The 15,145-nt window shown below is 43.3% G+C and overlaps 1 protein-coding gene across 2 annotated transcripts; it reads left to right on the top strand.

Moving 5' to 3' along the window:
- Positions 1-451: 451 nt before the first annotated feature.
- LOC148030854 (DELLA protein GAI-like) lies at positions 452-4,865 on the top strand. Of its 2 annotated transcripts, none has more exons than XM_087684389.1 (2): positions 452-3,106; positions 4,646-4,865. In XM_087684389.1, the coding sequence occupies exon 1, from the start codon at positions 583-585 to the stop codon at positions 2,761-2,763; it is 2,181 nt and encodes a 726-aa protein (XP_087540515.1). In that variant the 5' UTR covers positions 452-582; the 3' UTR covers positions 2,764-3,106; positions 4,646-4,865. The 2 variants fall into 2 exon arrangements, with proteins under 2 accessions (XP_087540515.1, XP_087540516.1); XM_087684390.1 differs by lacking the exon at positions 4,646-4,865 and having other exon boundaries at positions 452-2,900; positions 2,974-3,186.
- The last annotated feature ends 10,280 nt before the right edge of the window (positions 4,866-15,145 follow it).

Here is a 15,145-nt window from a genome sequence, read left to right as displayed (position 1 = left end):
CACAGAGTCTCTGCCTGCCTTCCTCTTCTTGTCTGTCTGTCTGCGTCGTCTGTTTGCTTGTCCGTTCGCCTCTTCGTCTCCCCCTGCATAAGCAAACAACAACACAAACACAGACACTGAGACATCCATGACACACCCCCACCCACTCACCTCTTCGTCTTCCCCAATTTTCCTCCTCTTGCTGCCCGGTGCGTCATTACGGGGAACAAAAGCACACATACACAGTCTGATGAGTCTCTAGCCTCTCACATGCACACACGCATGTTGCCCCTACCTCTCTCTCTCTCTCTCTCTATCACCTTACGTCAAACGCTAATATAATCTCATACAGGAGTAGTTTTACCCCCCCGACTCTCTCTCTCTCTCTCTCTCTCTAAAAATCACCCTACGTCAAAGCGCTTCTAATCTGATACAATAACCTGTTACCGCCCTCCCCCCCTCTCTCTCTCTCTCTCTCTCTCTCTCATTTTCATTCATATGGCTCCAGCCACGCAAAAGCTACCCTTCTCCTTGCACAGCCATACACAGTGGTACACTGACAGGCTGGGCTAATTCACCATTCAGCTAATTCAGCCACCCACCATGGAACCTAGCACCGTCACCACCACATCCTGCTCCTCTAATTCGAGCCACAACCGCGCCTCGAGCTGCCGGAAATCCGACTACGGTGGCGGCCAGCAGCAGCTCCAACATGTGGCCGCGGAGCTGCAGGATCTGGACGCTCTGCTGGCCCATGCGGGCTACACTGTGCGACGGTCGGATGTGAGGCACGTGGCCGAGCGCCTGGAGCAGCTGCAGTCCGTCCTGTGTGCCGCAGAGGAGGCCGGCATCTGCCGCCCTATCATGTCCCCCAAGACCAATATGATCCACTACAACCCTTCCGATGTGGCGGCCTGGATCGAATGCATGATCGGAGAGCTTCGTCAGACAGTAGCCGCTCAGGCTGCACCTGCTGCGCCCTCAGCTCCTCCATCCACATATAACCCCCCGTATATTCACAGCTCCCCCCCCGCCTGCTGCTTGGACATCCCCAGCCCCACCTCCCAACTCACTTATAACAAGTCCCACCAGGGCTGCAATCATGGCTCCTGCAGCTCCCCTGCCGCTTCTTCTTGTGTCAAAGGATCGGCCGCCGCTGCTGGCACCAGTAGCTGCTCCATCGTCAATGTGGAGAGCCTCTCACTGGATGTCATGGACGAGCTGGATGATCTGATTAGCCATTATAGAGAGAATGGCCCCAGCACAGTATTGCCTTCGGCCTGCAGTGCCCCATTATATCCACAGGAATTAGGTCAACATCAGGAGCTGGAATCCAGTACCTTGATGCATCAAAAGAAGGCATACACCTCTCACGATGATCATCAACCTATTGTAATCGTTAGCTCAAGCCAGCAGGAAAGCAATGAAGCTGCGAAACATTATCAGCAGCAGCAGCAGACGAAAGACAGAGCGCCTCAAGAACACTGTAGCTCTGGTTCAGTTGATCAGAATCTATGGATGATGAAGGCACAGAACCAGCGGCTCCACCAAGTCGCCTATCAGGCACCCCAGCAGCAGCAGCTGCTGCAGCGACAGCTCCAGCAACCACAAGCACAATTCCATGAGCTCTCTGCTCAGCAAGCTGATCAAGAGTGTGGAGTTAGGGTTGTGTATTTGCTGATGGCTTGTGCAGAGGCTGTCCAAAAGCATGAGCTGAAGTTAGCCCATAACTTGGTCAAAGAGATCCAAGCCTTGTCTTACCCTCAAGCCAATGGTCCCATGGCAAAAGTTGCAGCACATTTTGTTGAAGGACTTGCTAGACGGATATATAACATCAATTGCCTTCACCATCTGCAACCTCAGACAGATGCTTACACGGACTTGCTCTACTTTCACTTTTATGAGACCTGCCCATATCTTAAGTTTGCCCACTTCACTGCAAATCAAGCCATCCTAGAAGCCTTTGAAGGCCATAAACTGGTCCATCTGATCGATTTCAGCTTGATGCAAGGCTTGCAATGGCCTGTCTTGATACAAGCTCTAGCTTTGAGGCCTGGTGGCCCGCCTGCTCGTGTGCGGCTCACAGGCATAGGTCCACCACAACCTGATGAGAAGGATGTATTGCAGGAAGTGGGGATAAAGCTCGCTCAGCTTGCAGACTCAGTGAATGTGGAGTTTGACTTCAGGGGAGTAGTGGCATCAAAGCTTGATGATGTGGAGCCATGGATGTTGCAAGTCCAGCCAGGAGAAGCTGTGGCAGTGAACTCCATCCTTCAGCTGCATAAATTACTGCATTGTGACTCTGATTCTACAGTATACCCGACACCTATTGATGAAGTTCTGCGCTCGGTCAAGAGCCTTAACCCTAAGATTATCACTGTGGTTGAGCAAGAAGCTAACCACAACAACCCTTTCTTCTTGGAGAGGTTCATGGATGCTCTGCAGTACTACTGCACAATGTTTGATTCGATTGAAGCAAGCGCGGGGCCAGCTGAGAGCATGGCAGCGGTGCTGGCAGAGATGCATTTAGGAAGGGAGATAGTCAACATTGTGGCTTGTGAAGGGGAGGCAAGGCTGGAGAGGCATGAGAAATTGAGTCAATGGAGGTCAAGGATGAGCAATGCGGGGTTCAGACCTTTGCATTTGGGCTCTAATGCATTCAAGCAAACAAGCATGTTGCTGAGTTTGTACTCAGGTGATGGCTACACAGTACAAGAAAACGATGGCTGCCTCACCTTGGGATGGCATAGCCACCCTCTGCTCTCAGCTTCTGCTTGGTACTGATGATGTCAGGATCATGTAAATTATCCGGAAGATGGGCCTTACCACCTTCGCAATATCATACAACTCAGTAATCACAGCCATTAAACTCTGAATATTAAGCAGTTCGCTACATGACTCATGACTACAACGTCCTACCAGTTATGCTCCGATCCTTTCTTCAAATGACATATTTAGACTCTTCTTTAGGCCGCTAATTGTTTCTGTGTGCAGCCTTTGATATATATTTGGGCTTGCGAGCTAATTTACCATCGTCCGTAGTGTCTCTCAAGCTAATTACTTCTGCACACAAGGGAGGTCAGCTTGGAAATATATCTACCGGACCTTCATCACAACGTTAAAGAAGGTAATCTTCGGCAACTCGTAAGCTCTTGTTTGTCTTCTCATGAACTATCATCTTCTAAATGTATTAGCTTCTTGCGTGAAGTTGATGATTCTACTGTCCCCTCAGTGACCGTCTTCAACTTTAATACTTAATAAGAAACTAGGCACTCTGTCCCTAGACTCGCCCAGGCGGGCGGGCGCGATTTTCGCGGCGAGGCGGGTGCTGGACGCATGGCACCCACCCCCGCGTTTCTTTGTGGGGAGGTTGGGGGCTGCCGTGTGGCACCCGCCCCAACCTTCCCTTAACTAATAGTAAAGATTCAAAATAAGCACTGCAATGATATACAATTCCATATATCTTATAGACCTTCCTTCTGCAAATCCATGTTGATTATCATCTAGACATGAAAGGTAATAGATCATTGATTTAAGGCTTACGGCAACCAAAACGTTCTAGGTATCCTTTCTTCTTTTCCTTAGTGCCTGTTTCTTTTGCCCCCTACCACCCCCTTATAGTATTGACACACCTATCGGATGCCACATTATTGGCTCACCATGGTAACCACTTGTGTGTGATAATAGATCGAGATGACAGCTTATGTCCATCACTAACATAGAGATCCCCTATAATGTTTTGTTCTAGCCTTAACCACTTAGTATAGTGCCACATTGGGACTTGAATAGACATTTTTGAAGCAAGTAAATTGAGCTGGGAGTCTTCAAAGCAACAAAGGTTGGATATGTGCCACATAAGGCTAGCCTTACTTGCAAGACTTCTAGAATCTGAAGTCTCCCATACCCACACCATCCTTCTCATTCACTTTGTTTTCAACTCTTCAAGGGTGGGCATTTGGAAATGTGCAAAATTGAGCAAAATCTAAGAGATGTGCCACTACCACATAGAGCTAACTTGACGCACGAGACTTCTAGAAAGTCAAGTCCTGCCTGGTTGCAATCCTTGTCATTCTCTTTGTTCTTGAAAGGGGGGGGGGGGATCTAGGAATACACAAAATTGAGCAACATCCAAATGCTTGCAAAATGAAAGCAAGCAAGGCCATAGTTATGAGGCAAGACAACAACCTTCATGTGCACAAAAGCAAGAAATCTATCAATAATCCAATTGCGGAATGAATCAAAGTACTTTGAAAAAGCTTATAATCAAATTCCATTGAAAATGGAAGAGATGTAAACCAACTAAAGTAACAAGTACACATGTACACGAGAAAAGGTCCAGATTAAAATTTCTACCTTTTTAAAACCATTAACTAGTTGATTGAATCTAGTTAACCATTTGACTTTGGCACATAGGTGAGTTTTCTTGGACCCACAAATCCAACAACTCAATAAGGTTTTTAAAAAGTGGTGTTGTTATTCAGTTAAAGGCAAAAATAGATGTGTTATTTGATCTCCATCTTTTATGTTTTTAGAGTTGTTTTAGGGAGAACTATTGCCTTTCTAGAGTTGTGATGTCAATCCCTAAAATTTCCCTTCTTAGTACTGTGTTAACTTCAACCTCAAAGTTCTTAATCATGTCTCTCACTATTTCTATGCTTCTTGACAGAGAGACAAGCCTAAGTAGACTTATAAGCGGTACTACATAATGTGGTCCTCTATGCATCTTTTGATATATGGAACACAATTAGATGCATGTGGTGCATACTGTCTCATAACTGCACATGACCGTGCAAATAATGAGGGCTCCAAATTTTCTTGTTCATACTACTTATATCCTTCAATCTACATCTCACACATGATCAAATTTCAAGGGTTTTTTTTTTGGAGGGGGGGGGGGGGAGGGGGTTTTTAGGGAGTCGTGGAGAATCCCAAATAAGACATGCATCTATGTGATATTCATATAACATAGTTTTAAAGCTCAAATGGACCCCTTATGTAACTCTTTATATCAAATAAGTCATATAATATTTCAAATTTTTTATTTTCAAATTTAGAAGTTTGTAATGTATGTGTACTTTTTGGGAGTCATTAAGGACTCGAAAACCTCTTTTGTTATTATATTGACTAAGGTTCATATCTCATTCACTTGAATTTCAAAATTGATGATCTAAAGACGTTTTTAACTATTCAACTTTCTATATATATTAACAATCTCAAAATTTTCAAATTTAGATTCTTTAATCATCCATCACTTTAGCTAATGGGGTGCACCTCCAAAAATGTAAATGTATGGTATAAGCTTTTTAGGAGGGTGTTTTATTTGATCAAATGTGGATAAATTTATAGTATTACACTTATGAATAGGGCTTGTATTGCACTTGAAAAGAAACATGTAAGTTTCTTAAGAATGTGGTGTAACATTATTACCTCATAATATGTAAGGAGAGAGGTTTCTTAAATACCCCTGTTGAATGTATGTGATAGGAAGGGATTTCTTATGGGTGCACCCCTTGAGGCAAAATGCATCTGGTTTAGCATGGCTCACATCTACTCATGTGGTCTTAGTAGCTTTCTCTCATTTTGAATTAGTGTCCATGCAATTGGATTTTGTTTTTTCCCTTATGGGAGCTTTTGTGAGGTGGAGAGATACCTCTTCTCAAAAGATCCAAGGGTTTAGCTCACTTCAAATGTCTTAAGGATCTATGGTTTTCATAAAGTTATATTTTTAATGTACAAAATCTTTGTTGGTCTTATTCTTTGTTTATTTTTCTTCAATGATCTTAATTTTTTCTTGAATGACTATCGAAACACATTTTCTTACGTGTTACAAGATCATAGATTTAAAATATTGTAAATGGGTCTACAAATGAGTTATTACATGACTTTGTAAATGTGGCATAAACACATTGTTAACTGTGTGTTAGGATTCCTTGATGGTGCTTTGTCTTATGGCCTAATAAATGCGCAATAGATGTGTACTTAAAAATCGCTAAGGTTTAGATTTTGTGCTACCAAAGAAGTTTTTCCCAAAAAGGAAGTAACTTTTCAAACATATATGAGGCTCCTTTTTCAAGTTCCTAATTTAGACAAAGAAAAGAGTTTCCTCTATCAATGTCCAAAAATGTATAGAATGTTCATTTAGTGGGCTTGTAAAGTCATTCTAACTGGTTTGACTATTGAGTTTGAAATGCTAAATAATCTGATTGATTAGCTTGCAATTATAGGTCTCATATAGTTCCTCCATAACCATCTTAATCCCTTAATACTCTTGTATAGAAAGAGAGAAACAATGTAGCCAAACTTGGTCAATTAGCTTCTTTATACAGAGTTTATCATCCCTTGTTTGTTTGAGGCTATGACTTCCTTGTTATTAAAGATAAAGAGAAAGTCTCTTAATTTTTTTTAAAATTTTTCTCTCAACTTGTTAGATTTAGGGTGCTCGGGGCAGTCACTTATGAATATATGTATGTATCGCATGTGTTCAAAATAATGTCATTTTCAAATACCATTTCTATATATTTTTTACATACAAAAGGGTACAATATAAAGGGATTATTTACTTATTGAATAGAAAAGGGTTGTGTTTTATTCAATAAAAAGTCACACATAAGGATATTTATAAATAGGCCTTGAATGCATGTGATGTAGAGGATATACAAATCGTGAATCCCTTGAGTTAGGATGTCTCTCTCACCATTAACTTGATAAAAAAAAGGGAAATATTTGAACTTATTCATCTCAAAATTGTACAAGTTGTGTACTGAAGAAATGTGTAGGTCTCTAAACATGGTGATGGGAATCTTGAAGCAAGGCTCGAATGTTTCCTTTTTTATATTATCATATTTAGATGGGACTTTGTCTGAAGAGACTCTACTTAAATTTTTAGGTCTTAAAAATTAATGGTTTATTTCATTGCATTAGTTCTTATGTTTTAAACATTGCATGCAGTTAATTAAATTTTATTCATTGTTTTCAAAGTAGAGTGACACACTTGTTTGTTATTAAAGATCAAGAGTGTGGAAGCTCTCGCTCAACCACTAAGACCCATGGATTGCTTATTGCTTCAAGCGTTTCAAGCCAAGTGCAATGGCTAACTCTCACATAGGCATGCACTCTCCCACACCTACGAGTATAGTGAGCTTATCTCCATGCTAGATCAAGTTGCCTCCTCCCTCAAACACCCTAACAGCTCCATGATCCAAGGTGCAAGCTCAAGCAAGCTCGATCATCAAGCTCCAAGCTCCGTGCTCCATTGCCAGAAGAGAAGAAGAAGAAGAAGAAGAAGAAGAAGAAGCAGAAGAGAGGAAAAGATGGAGAGCTTCTCCACCACGGTCCCTCACCCTCACACATTCACTCCTTCACTCTCTCTCACACTCCCTCTCTCAAGCACAAGCTCAAGCAAGCAAGGACAAGAAGAATGAGAAGAAGAGGAGAGCTAGTTTTGGCCACACACAAGAATGAGCTTTTTCATTCATTTTTGTCTTTTTATACATGCTCTATTCCCCTTGGGCACCCATCCCTTCTTTACATGAGTGGCCATTTTAGCCTAGGTTCTCTTTTCCTATTCCCTTCCTATTTACATTATTCATTCACCCATGCTCATCTACATTTACAAACCTCACAGGAGGGAACTTGATTTAGAGTGCACTTTTATCTTTAAAATATGCATTTTCTCTTTCATGCTTACATTGAACTTTTAAGTTTGCCCTTGAGCTTTTGGCATTTTTTCCTTCTATTTCTTTGGTCAAGCCGCCTTTTTTTGCTTTGCCCTGTGTCTTTTTAATTTTCCTTTTGCTTTCTTTGCACTAGGGTTAACATTACCCCCTACTAGCTGAGTGCCATCCCCATGGCACTTACTAGCACTTATTGATGAGAGCTCGGGTGGTGGAATGGTTACCATGCGTATCAATGATGGGGCTTCATGGTGGTTGGACATGGAAAAGAAGCATTACAACATGGATGTGGAGTTATGGAGTCTGAGAGTAGATTGAATGGGTGGAGAGGGCTTCTAAAGTCTGTGCTGGTTGCGAATTGTCAAACGTACCTGAAAATAAAGAGGGAGTGCACTAGCTAGGGGTGTGTCTACCTCACTTGTGCAGTGCACATGGTGTCCGTGGCAATGAAATTGGGAGTTGGGTAGAACATGAGGGAAGCTTATGGTATTGTTCCACACTTGAGGACCCAGTTTGTGTACAAGGGGAGGTGCTATGGATGTGACTTAGGGAGATAGGTCTAACGAACACAAACTCCGTAGGTGTGTCCTGCCCCCTTGATGTGCCCTAAGTGTAAAGTGGGGGGAAAGAGGAGGGCTCGGGAGTGAAGCACAGAGATGGCTAACTTGACTGAGGCCACCAAACACATCTAACTTGAGAACCCCTAGGTGCAGTGTTTGTGGGACTTTGATGTTACATGAGGAGGCTCTTTGCTCCTTTCCTTTTGCTTCATGTGGATCTTTTCTTCATTTTCTCTTTTCTTTTTTTTCCTATATATATATATATATATATATATATATTTGAGATACATTGGGAGGGAGTACACTAGACCTCATCCTGATGCTCTTCCGTAGTTACATTCGAGGAGGCTTAAGAGATTTGCTAAGGAAAGCAGGGCTTTGCATGTAACCCTTTTGGTTAATGCTTACATTGAGAGGGGTAATATAGAGGAAAGGATGATTACATTTTGAGAATCTGCTATCACCCATATCTTTCAAAAGGCTCATGCAAAAAGCTGGCAAAAGAGAAGCCCTTAACATTAGGTGAGTCATTGCACAAATGTCTATCCCTACATTGATATCAAAATAGGGGGGTGGCAAGCACTCTTCTTGGCCTCTTGCTTTTTGTTTTAATAGAAGTCATAAGAGGCGGAGGTAGTTACAAGTGGTAAGGAAAACAGGGTCGAGGCATGCCATGAACTCGTCCAAAAAGTGAGTAATGGAGGGTCGGAGGTCTTATGCCCCAAAGGTCATGCATTCTTCAGGAGTGTGAGCATTGACATTGTAGATCAAAGGATTTTCATAGCTGCCATGCTTTCCCCGATCAAAATCCACACTATGGCACCTCGGGTAAGCCATGTAGGTGGGGTCATCCTTTTCATATGGTAGTGTGTTGCAAAAAGCCATCCATGCCTCAAAATTGGTGTCCCAAATCTTTCGGTGTCATTTAGGTTGGGCTTCATATCCTTTGACCTTTCTCGGTTCTTCCATGATCTTATCCTCCCAGTACTTTGTAGGCTCTCTTTTCCATAATGTGGGATTTCTAACCTCTCATCTAGCCACTGATCCCTAGCCTCTTTGCAACTTGGATGGCTTCTTCAACCAATTGAGAGGGTAGCACTTGATTCAAGGTAGAAGGGTAGAAAAATTCAAATTCAAATGGATTTCACCCATTCTTTCAGTACTCTCAATGGTTCAATTCTAGTACCCAATTCATAAGCAGTTGTTCCCCGATTTGCAACATCTGGATATTGGGCATTTCCTATTGTGTGGCATTAAAATTTCCCCATGTGTTTTCTTTTGACTTGGGTGATTCTTTCTACAGTGGCAGAATCTTCTTCTTGTTGACCTTCCATTTCTATTGATGGAGGTGGGTGAGGGCTCTATTCACACTGGGTTGTGCCTCAATGTTGTCAAGTTGCTCAAAATTGGGCCCTTCATCCCTTGGTGGTTCTGCTTGGGCCGTTGTGGTTGGTTGCTCTTGATGCTCCTGCTCTCCAAATTTTGAAGGGCCTCCATCGAGAGCCATGCTTGCATCAAAAGTTGCCTCCGTTGTGTCAAGCTTGGGCTAGTGAGTGTATTGGCTCTTGGGGTGCTCTTAGAGCCCATATTTTATGGCTCTCCTTTAGACCTCCAACTTCCTCTTTAGCGCTTCCATGAACTCAACATCTCTAGCCTAACTTACATGAAGTACTATGTTTAGAAAGGTGTGTTGTTGGACTTTTAGCCCTGCCTTCACTACTTCGGCCCTTGCTTCCACCATGATTCTTTCCCTTTTTGCAAGGGCAAGGTGTTCGGTGAGGTCCCTGTCTCTTCTAAGGTTCCTCTCTTCTTCCCAAGCCTTGGCCTTCTCCTCCATCTTACCTTGACTCTAGCCTCAGCTCTTCGTGATAGCATTATCACCACCTCCTCTTGTTCTTTCTATAGTGACAACATCTTCTCCTTGTCTTGTTTGTGACAAAAATGCTCTACTTTTAACCATTCCTGCTCCTAGAGGGTCTTGAGGAGTCGATTCTCCATCTCTATTTTTAGTTGACTCCTTGTCCTTTTGGGCCCTAATCCCTTGCAGTTCCTTCAATAGTCATTCCTTTTACCTCCTCTCCTTATGGAACTCTACAAGAGCTTGTGTCTTTACCCTTTCCAGCTCCTCGGTGAGCTCTTCTCTTAGGTTCTTTAGTTGTCCAAATTGCTCCTCCATATACTCTTGCCCTTGTATAAGGCTTGAGAAGTCCATTTCTATCCCCATTTCTCCCTCTACCTTTTCCACTTGTAGCTCTTTTGCACTTTCTTCTTTCTTTTTCGCCTCCATTTTCTTCCTTGCCTCTAATTCCTTCTTTAGGTCGTTCATCTGCCTATGATAGATGGTTATATGATTTGTCTTATCTAGTTGGTAGGTGGGAAATGCATACTTTGCAATCTCTAACTCTGCCATAGGGATTTTCGTGTCTTCCTTTACCTTTTCAAGTTGGCCTAGGAGCTCCTACACATACTCATCATGGTCACTGCTCGTATGGCCAATGGCATGGACATTGTTGATGCTTCAATCCTAGACTTCTTTGGGTCCTTTCTATATTTTGCATCCACAACAATAGGTCTCTTTTTCCCTATTATTGGGACTCCACCACCACTTGGGCCAAGCTGCTTCAGCGAGTTCAGTAGGTACTGCATCCACACCACCATGTTGCTTTGGTCCACTCTCCCTTTTGATGTCTCCTAGGTGGTGGCTAGTGTGGTAATAAGGGATAATGGTGGTGAGTTCATGGGGGCCTTTGTTGGGGGTAAAGGTGCCTCCGCCTAGCCGCCCGTGTATTACTACACTGAAAGTCACCGCCACTACACACTACAGGTGGCGAGCGCCCGTCACCGTCACTTTATTCTTTATTCTTTTAGTGACAGTTTGAATAGAGAAGGCCAAGTCACACATTGTGACCGTTGGAGTTCCCATTTCTTGCCTCTATCTTTCTTGCTCTTGCTCTCCTGCGATAGCTCTCGAGTGCAAGCTTCGATCCTTCTCACCTTTCAACTGGTATCAGAGCTAGGCATCCTAACTCTTGAGCTTGGTTCCTGGCATTCTTAGCTTCCCATCGACTCCCCACTCGCATTGGGTCTCCTTCCTGGCAACCATATCTGACTCCTTCGAGCTCCCGTCAATCCCCAACTTCCCGAGCACCTTCCCGGCCCCTTTGGGCATCCTCAAGGCATTCACACAGAGGTATTGCTTCACTCTTTACATGGTTTACCTCAGTTTTCAGCCCTCTTGAAATAGGGTATCCATTACACTCCGAGCTCTCATTTCATATGTGGGATGCTCTCCCCTTGCTGGAGCTTGTTTGAGGCCTTCCTTGGCTTTAACCGGACCCCTCTGAAGCTTGGCCGCCATTTTTTGCAGCCCCAAGACTAGCATTTATAGTTGGCGGAATCACGCAGCCCTCCCATATGTGTCTTCAGCATTGACAGTCACAACAGTAGCTCTCCCCCTCCATTGGCACTTGGAAAGGCTCCATTTCGGGCATATGAACATGCTTTGATGCTTGGTTTTGATGGTTGATGTATTGGCATAGCATTTGGATTGATTGAACACTATTTTGGGACTGTCATAACAGTCCATAGACAGTTTATGACAGTGTTACACTAACATTTGATGCTACAACTTGTTTGATGCCCGGTTGGTCCCATTTGATGCTCGGATGTTAGGGGAATGTATGCCTATTGTTTGGCAACCATTTTGAGCTGATTTTGGTGTTGAAATTCTCAATTTTGAACAGTAAATCACTACTATACACAGTTGGGCTGAAGTCATTTTACTCATGTATGCTTATGCCTATGCTTTTCGGGCTATGTTTCGGGCATATATGGTGATGTATTCACACTTGGGGCTCGACATAGAGCTTGGTTTTGATTCGGGATCATTGGTTGAGCTTGAGCTCACTTTGCAAAGTATTTGGATGCTCCGTTTTGGATGTACTTATGGCATGTATGTTGCTTATGTCTGACCGGTCTTGACATGCTTAGCCTATGCCGTTACTACATGCTAGTTACATTGTTTGGAGCCTATTGCTATTGGAGCTCGGTCTTGGCTTGACCTTGGATTCCCGGAGCTTACTTAAGCTATTTATTGGCTTGCCAGAGTTGTATCTTGGGATGTACTTGATGTCTTACATGCTTATGGATGCTACATACGGATGCTCTACCGCCTACATGTCCGAGATGTACCATTGATGCTTGATCTTGGACACTTGTCAATAGTGCTTGTACATTCTTTGTTCGAGCTTTGTTGCTTGATATTTATAGCTTTTGTGCCAGTGGGAGCGTCTTTGGATGCTTGACAACCATTGACCAGGCGGTCTATGCTCTTTGAGCTTTTGAGACTATTTGGGATCTTTTACCCTTCAGGATGATGCATGGTTCATATGTCGTGGTTCCTTTGATGCTTATGAGCTGACTCTTTGCTTTGGGTCCCTCTCTTTGTGAGTTGATATCTACTTGTGTCAAGTCTTGGTAGTGGTAGGAACACTTTGCCCCGTTGACTGGGGGGTGTGCCTACTCAGTGGTGGCAGATGTTTGTATGACATGTTTGGGTGTTGGATTCATGCTTATCGACTGTCATATGCCTATGTTATGCTCGCATGATGTCAACTTTGGTCTTGGCAGTATCTGATTGACCTGGGATCCGATTTTGGCACTGTTAGCTCTCATTTACTGAAATCTGTAATTTATTACAGCAAGCATATATGTATAGACTGACATGGATTTTTCATGCTGAAATATTCTAAAATGATGTACTTTCACTAGTACTTGGTGGGTAGCAACTTTGGTTACACTTTTCTTGCCATTTTCTCTCGATTTTGGTGATTTTTTTGTCATTTTCTGTAGTAAACAGCAAGCAATTTTTGAATTGTCTATAGTCTTCTAGCCTGTATTATGGCGAGTTCGTCCACTGATCATGCTATTTTCAACATCACTAAGCTTGATGGTACGAATTACTATTATTGGAAGAGCCAGATTTGGTAGGTGTTGGTGCAAAATCGCAGATCAAACCTTTGAGTTTGAGCGGGCATCCGCGTGCAATTATGCCAAATGAGGAATGGCTTGAGCTTGATGAGTTATGCAAGTCCACTATTGTATTGTCTCTCACAGAACAGGTTCATTACAATGTATTTGAGGAAGAACAGAGTGCATGGCAGTTGTGGGATAAAATCAAGAATCTCTATGACAAGAAAAGTCCAGCGAGTCAGAGGTATTGGTTGAAGCAACTTATGGATTTGCTCCGCATGAAGGAGAATATGACTATGTCTGCTCACTTGAGCGAGTTCCATGCTATACTCAAGAACTTGACTTCGTAGGACATCACTTTTACGGAGGATGTCACTCCTCTTTTCTTGCTTGATACTCTTAATGAGTCATGGGATGTATTCCGCACTGCATTATGTGCCTCTACTGCTACCTTGAAATTATTTGATGTTGAGAGTGCTACTCTGCAGGAAGAGGTTAACCGTAAGAATTTGGATGCCTCTCGTATGTCGCATACTATGATAGTTAGAGGTAGGAATGATGGATATGGAAAGCATGGCAGTGGCAGTGGCAATGGCCGTGGACGGGATTCTCAGAAATCTCGATCCAAGTCTCGTGGAAAGTCATATAGCAAATCCCGTGGTAGGAATGCAGATGTTACTTGTCACCATTGTGGGAAAAAGGGCCATATTAGGCCACAATGCCATGAACTACGCAATGAAAGGCACAAAGATAAGGGGAAAGACAAAGTCCAGGATAAGTCTTCTGATTGCAGGATAGTGCGTGCAAAGTCCTGTGTTAAAATTGAAGAGATCAATGTTATCCAGCCTGAGGATATTGATGATGATTATATCCTTGCAACTTCTTCTAGTGCTTCGTAGATGACAGAGATACACTCTATGTATGCACAATATTGGCTCTTGGACTCAGGTGCATCCTTTCATGTGAGACCTTATCGAGAGGGGTTTCATTCATACTGTATTGTATCGGGTTCTGTGCGCTTGGGTGATGACAGCTCTCTTGATATTGTGGGCATTGGTGATGTTAGGCTACAGTTTCCTTCTGGCAGTAGTTTTGTTATGCAAGATGTACATCATGTACCTGCTTTGACACGCAGTCTCATGTCAGTTGGACAGCTTGATGACACAGGTTTTCATGTATCTTTTGGAGACTCTGCATGGAAGATCACTCGTGGCAGACTTGTGATTGCGAGAGGTGCCAAGACTGGCAGCCTCTATCCCTTGATTGTATCAGCTTCTTCCCTTGATCATGTTTTGTCTGTGGGTTCTATCCCACATGTATCTCTTTGGCATGCCCGTTTGGGCCATATGTCTTTGAAGGGAATTACAATACTTACCGCCCCTTGATTATGCATGTTTTGATTCATGTGAGCATTGTCTTTATGGCAAGCAGACTAGGTCTATGCATAAAAAGTTTGGTAGGCCACGAATGAGTGAGCCCTTGGCATTGGTACATTCAGATGTCTGTGGGCCCATGCCTTGTCAGTCTATGGGTGGTACCAAGTATTTTGTTACTTTCATAGGTGATTTTTTACGAAAAGTTTGGGCTTATCCCATTAAGCTGGAATCCGATGTCTTGGCTGTGTTTCAGAGATGGCTTGCATTGGTTGAGAACCAGTCTGGGTATAGGCAAAAACTTGCCGAAGGACAGATAATGGGGGTAAGTATGTCTCATGTGCTTTTGAGCAGTTATGTGATGAGAGGGGTATTAAGTGTCAATTGACCGCCCCCTACACCCCCCCCAGAATGGTTTGGATGAGCGGATGAATAGAACCATCCAGGAGCATATACGTAGTACGCTTAGCCACGCAGGCCTACCACAGAGCTTTTGGACTGAGGCAGTTAGTACAGCTGTGCATATCATAAACATATGACCTTCTAGTGGTTTGGATTGTCAGGTTGCCGAGGAGGTATGGACTAGAAA

This window comes from Lygodium microphyllum, chromosome 9, assembly GCF_053477565.2.
Source record: "Lygodium microphyllum isolate KBCC chromosome 9, Lygodium_microphyllum_v1.1.10, whole genome shotgun sequence".
NCBI classification, from domain to species: domain Eukaryota; kingdom Viridiplantae; phylum Streptophyta; class Polypodiopsida; order Schizaeales; family Lygodiaceae; genus Lygodium; species Lygodium microphyllum.
Note: the sequence above shows the minus strand (reverse complement) of the source record. Positions and strands in the feature narration are given on the sequence as shown.

Bases quoted from the DNA above. Each gene is read 5' to 3' on its own strand.
- LOC148030854 (XM_087684389.1), top strand. From the start codon at position 583: ATGGAACCTAGCACCGTCACCACCACATCCTGCTCCTCTAATTCGAGC.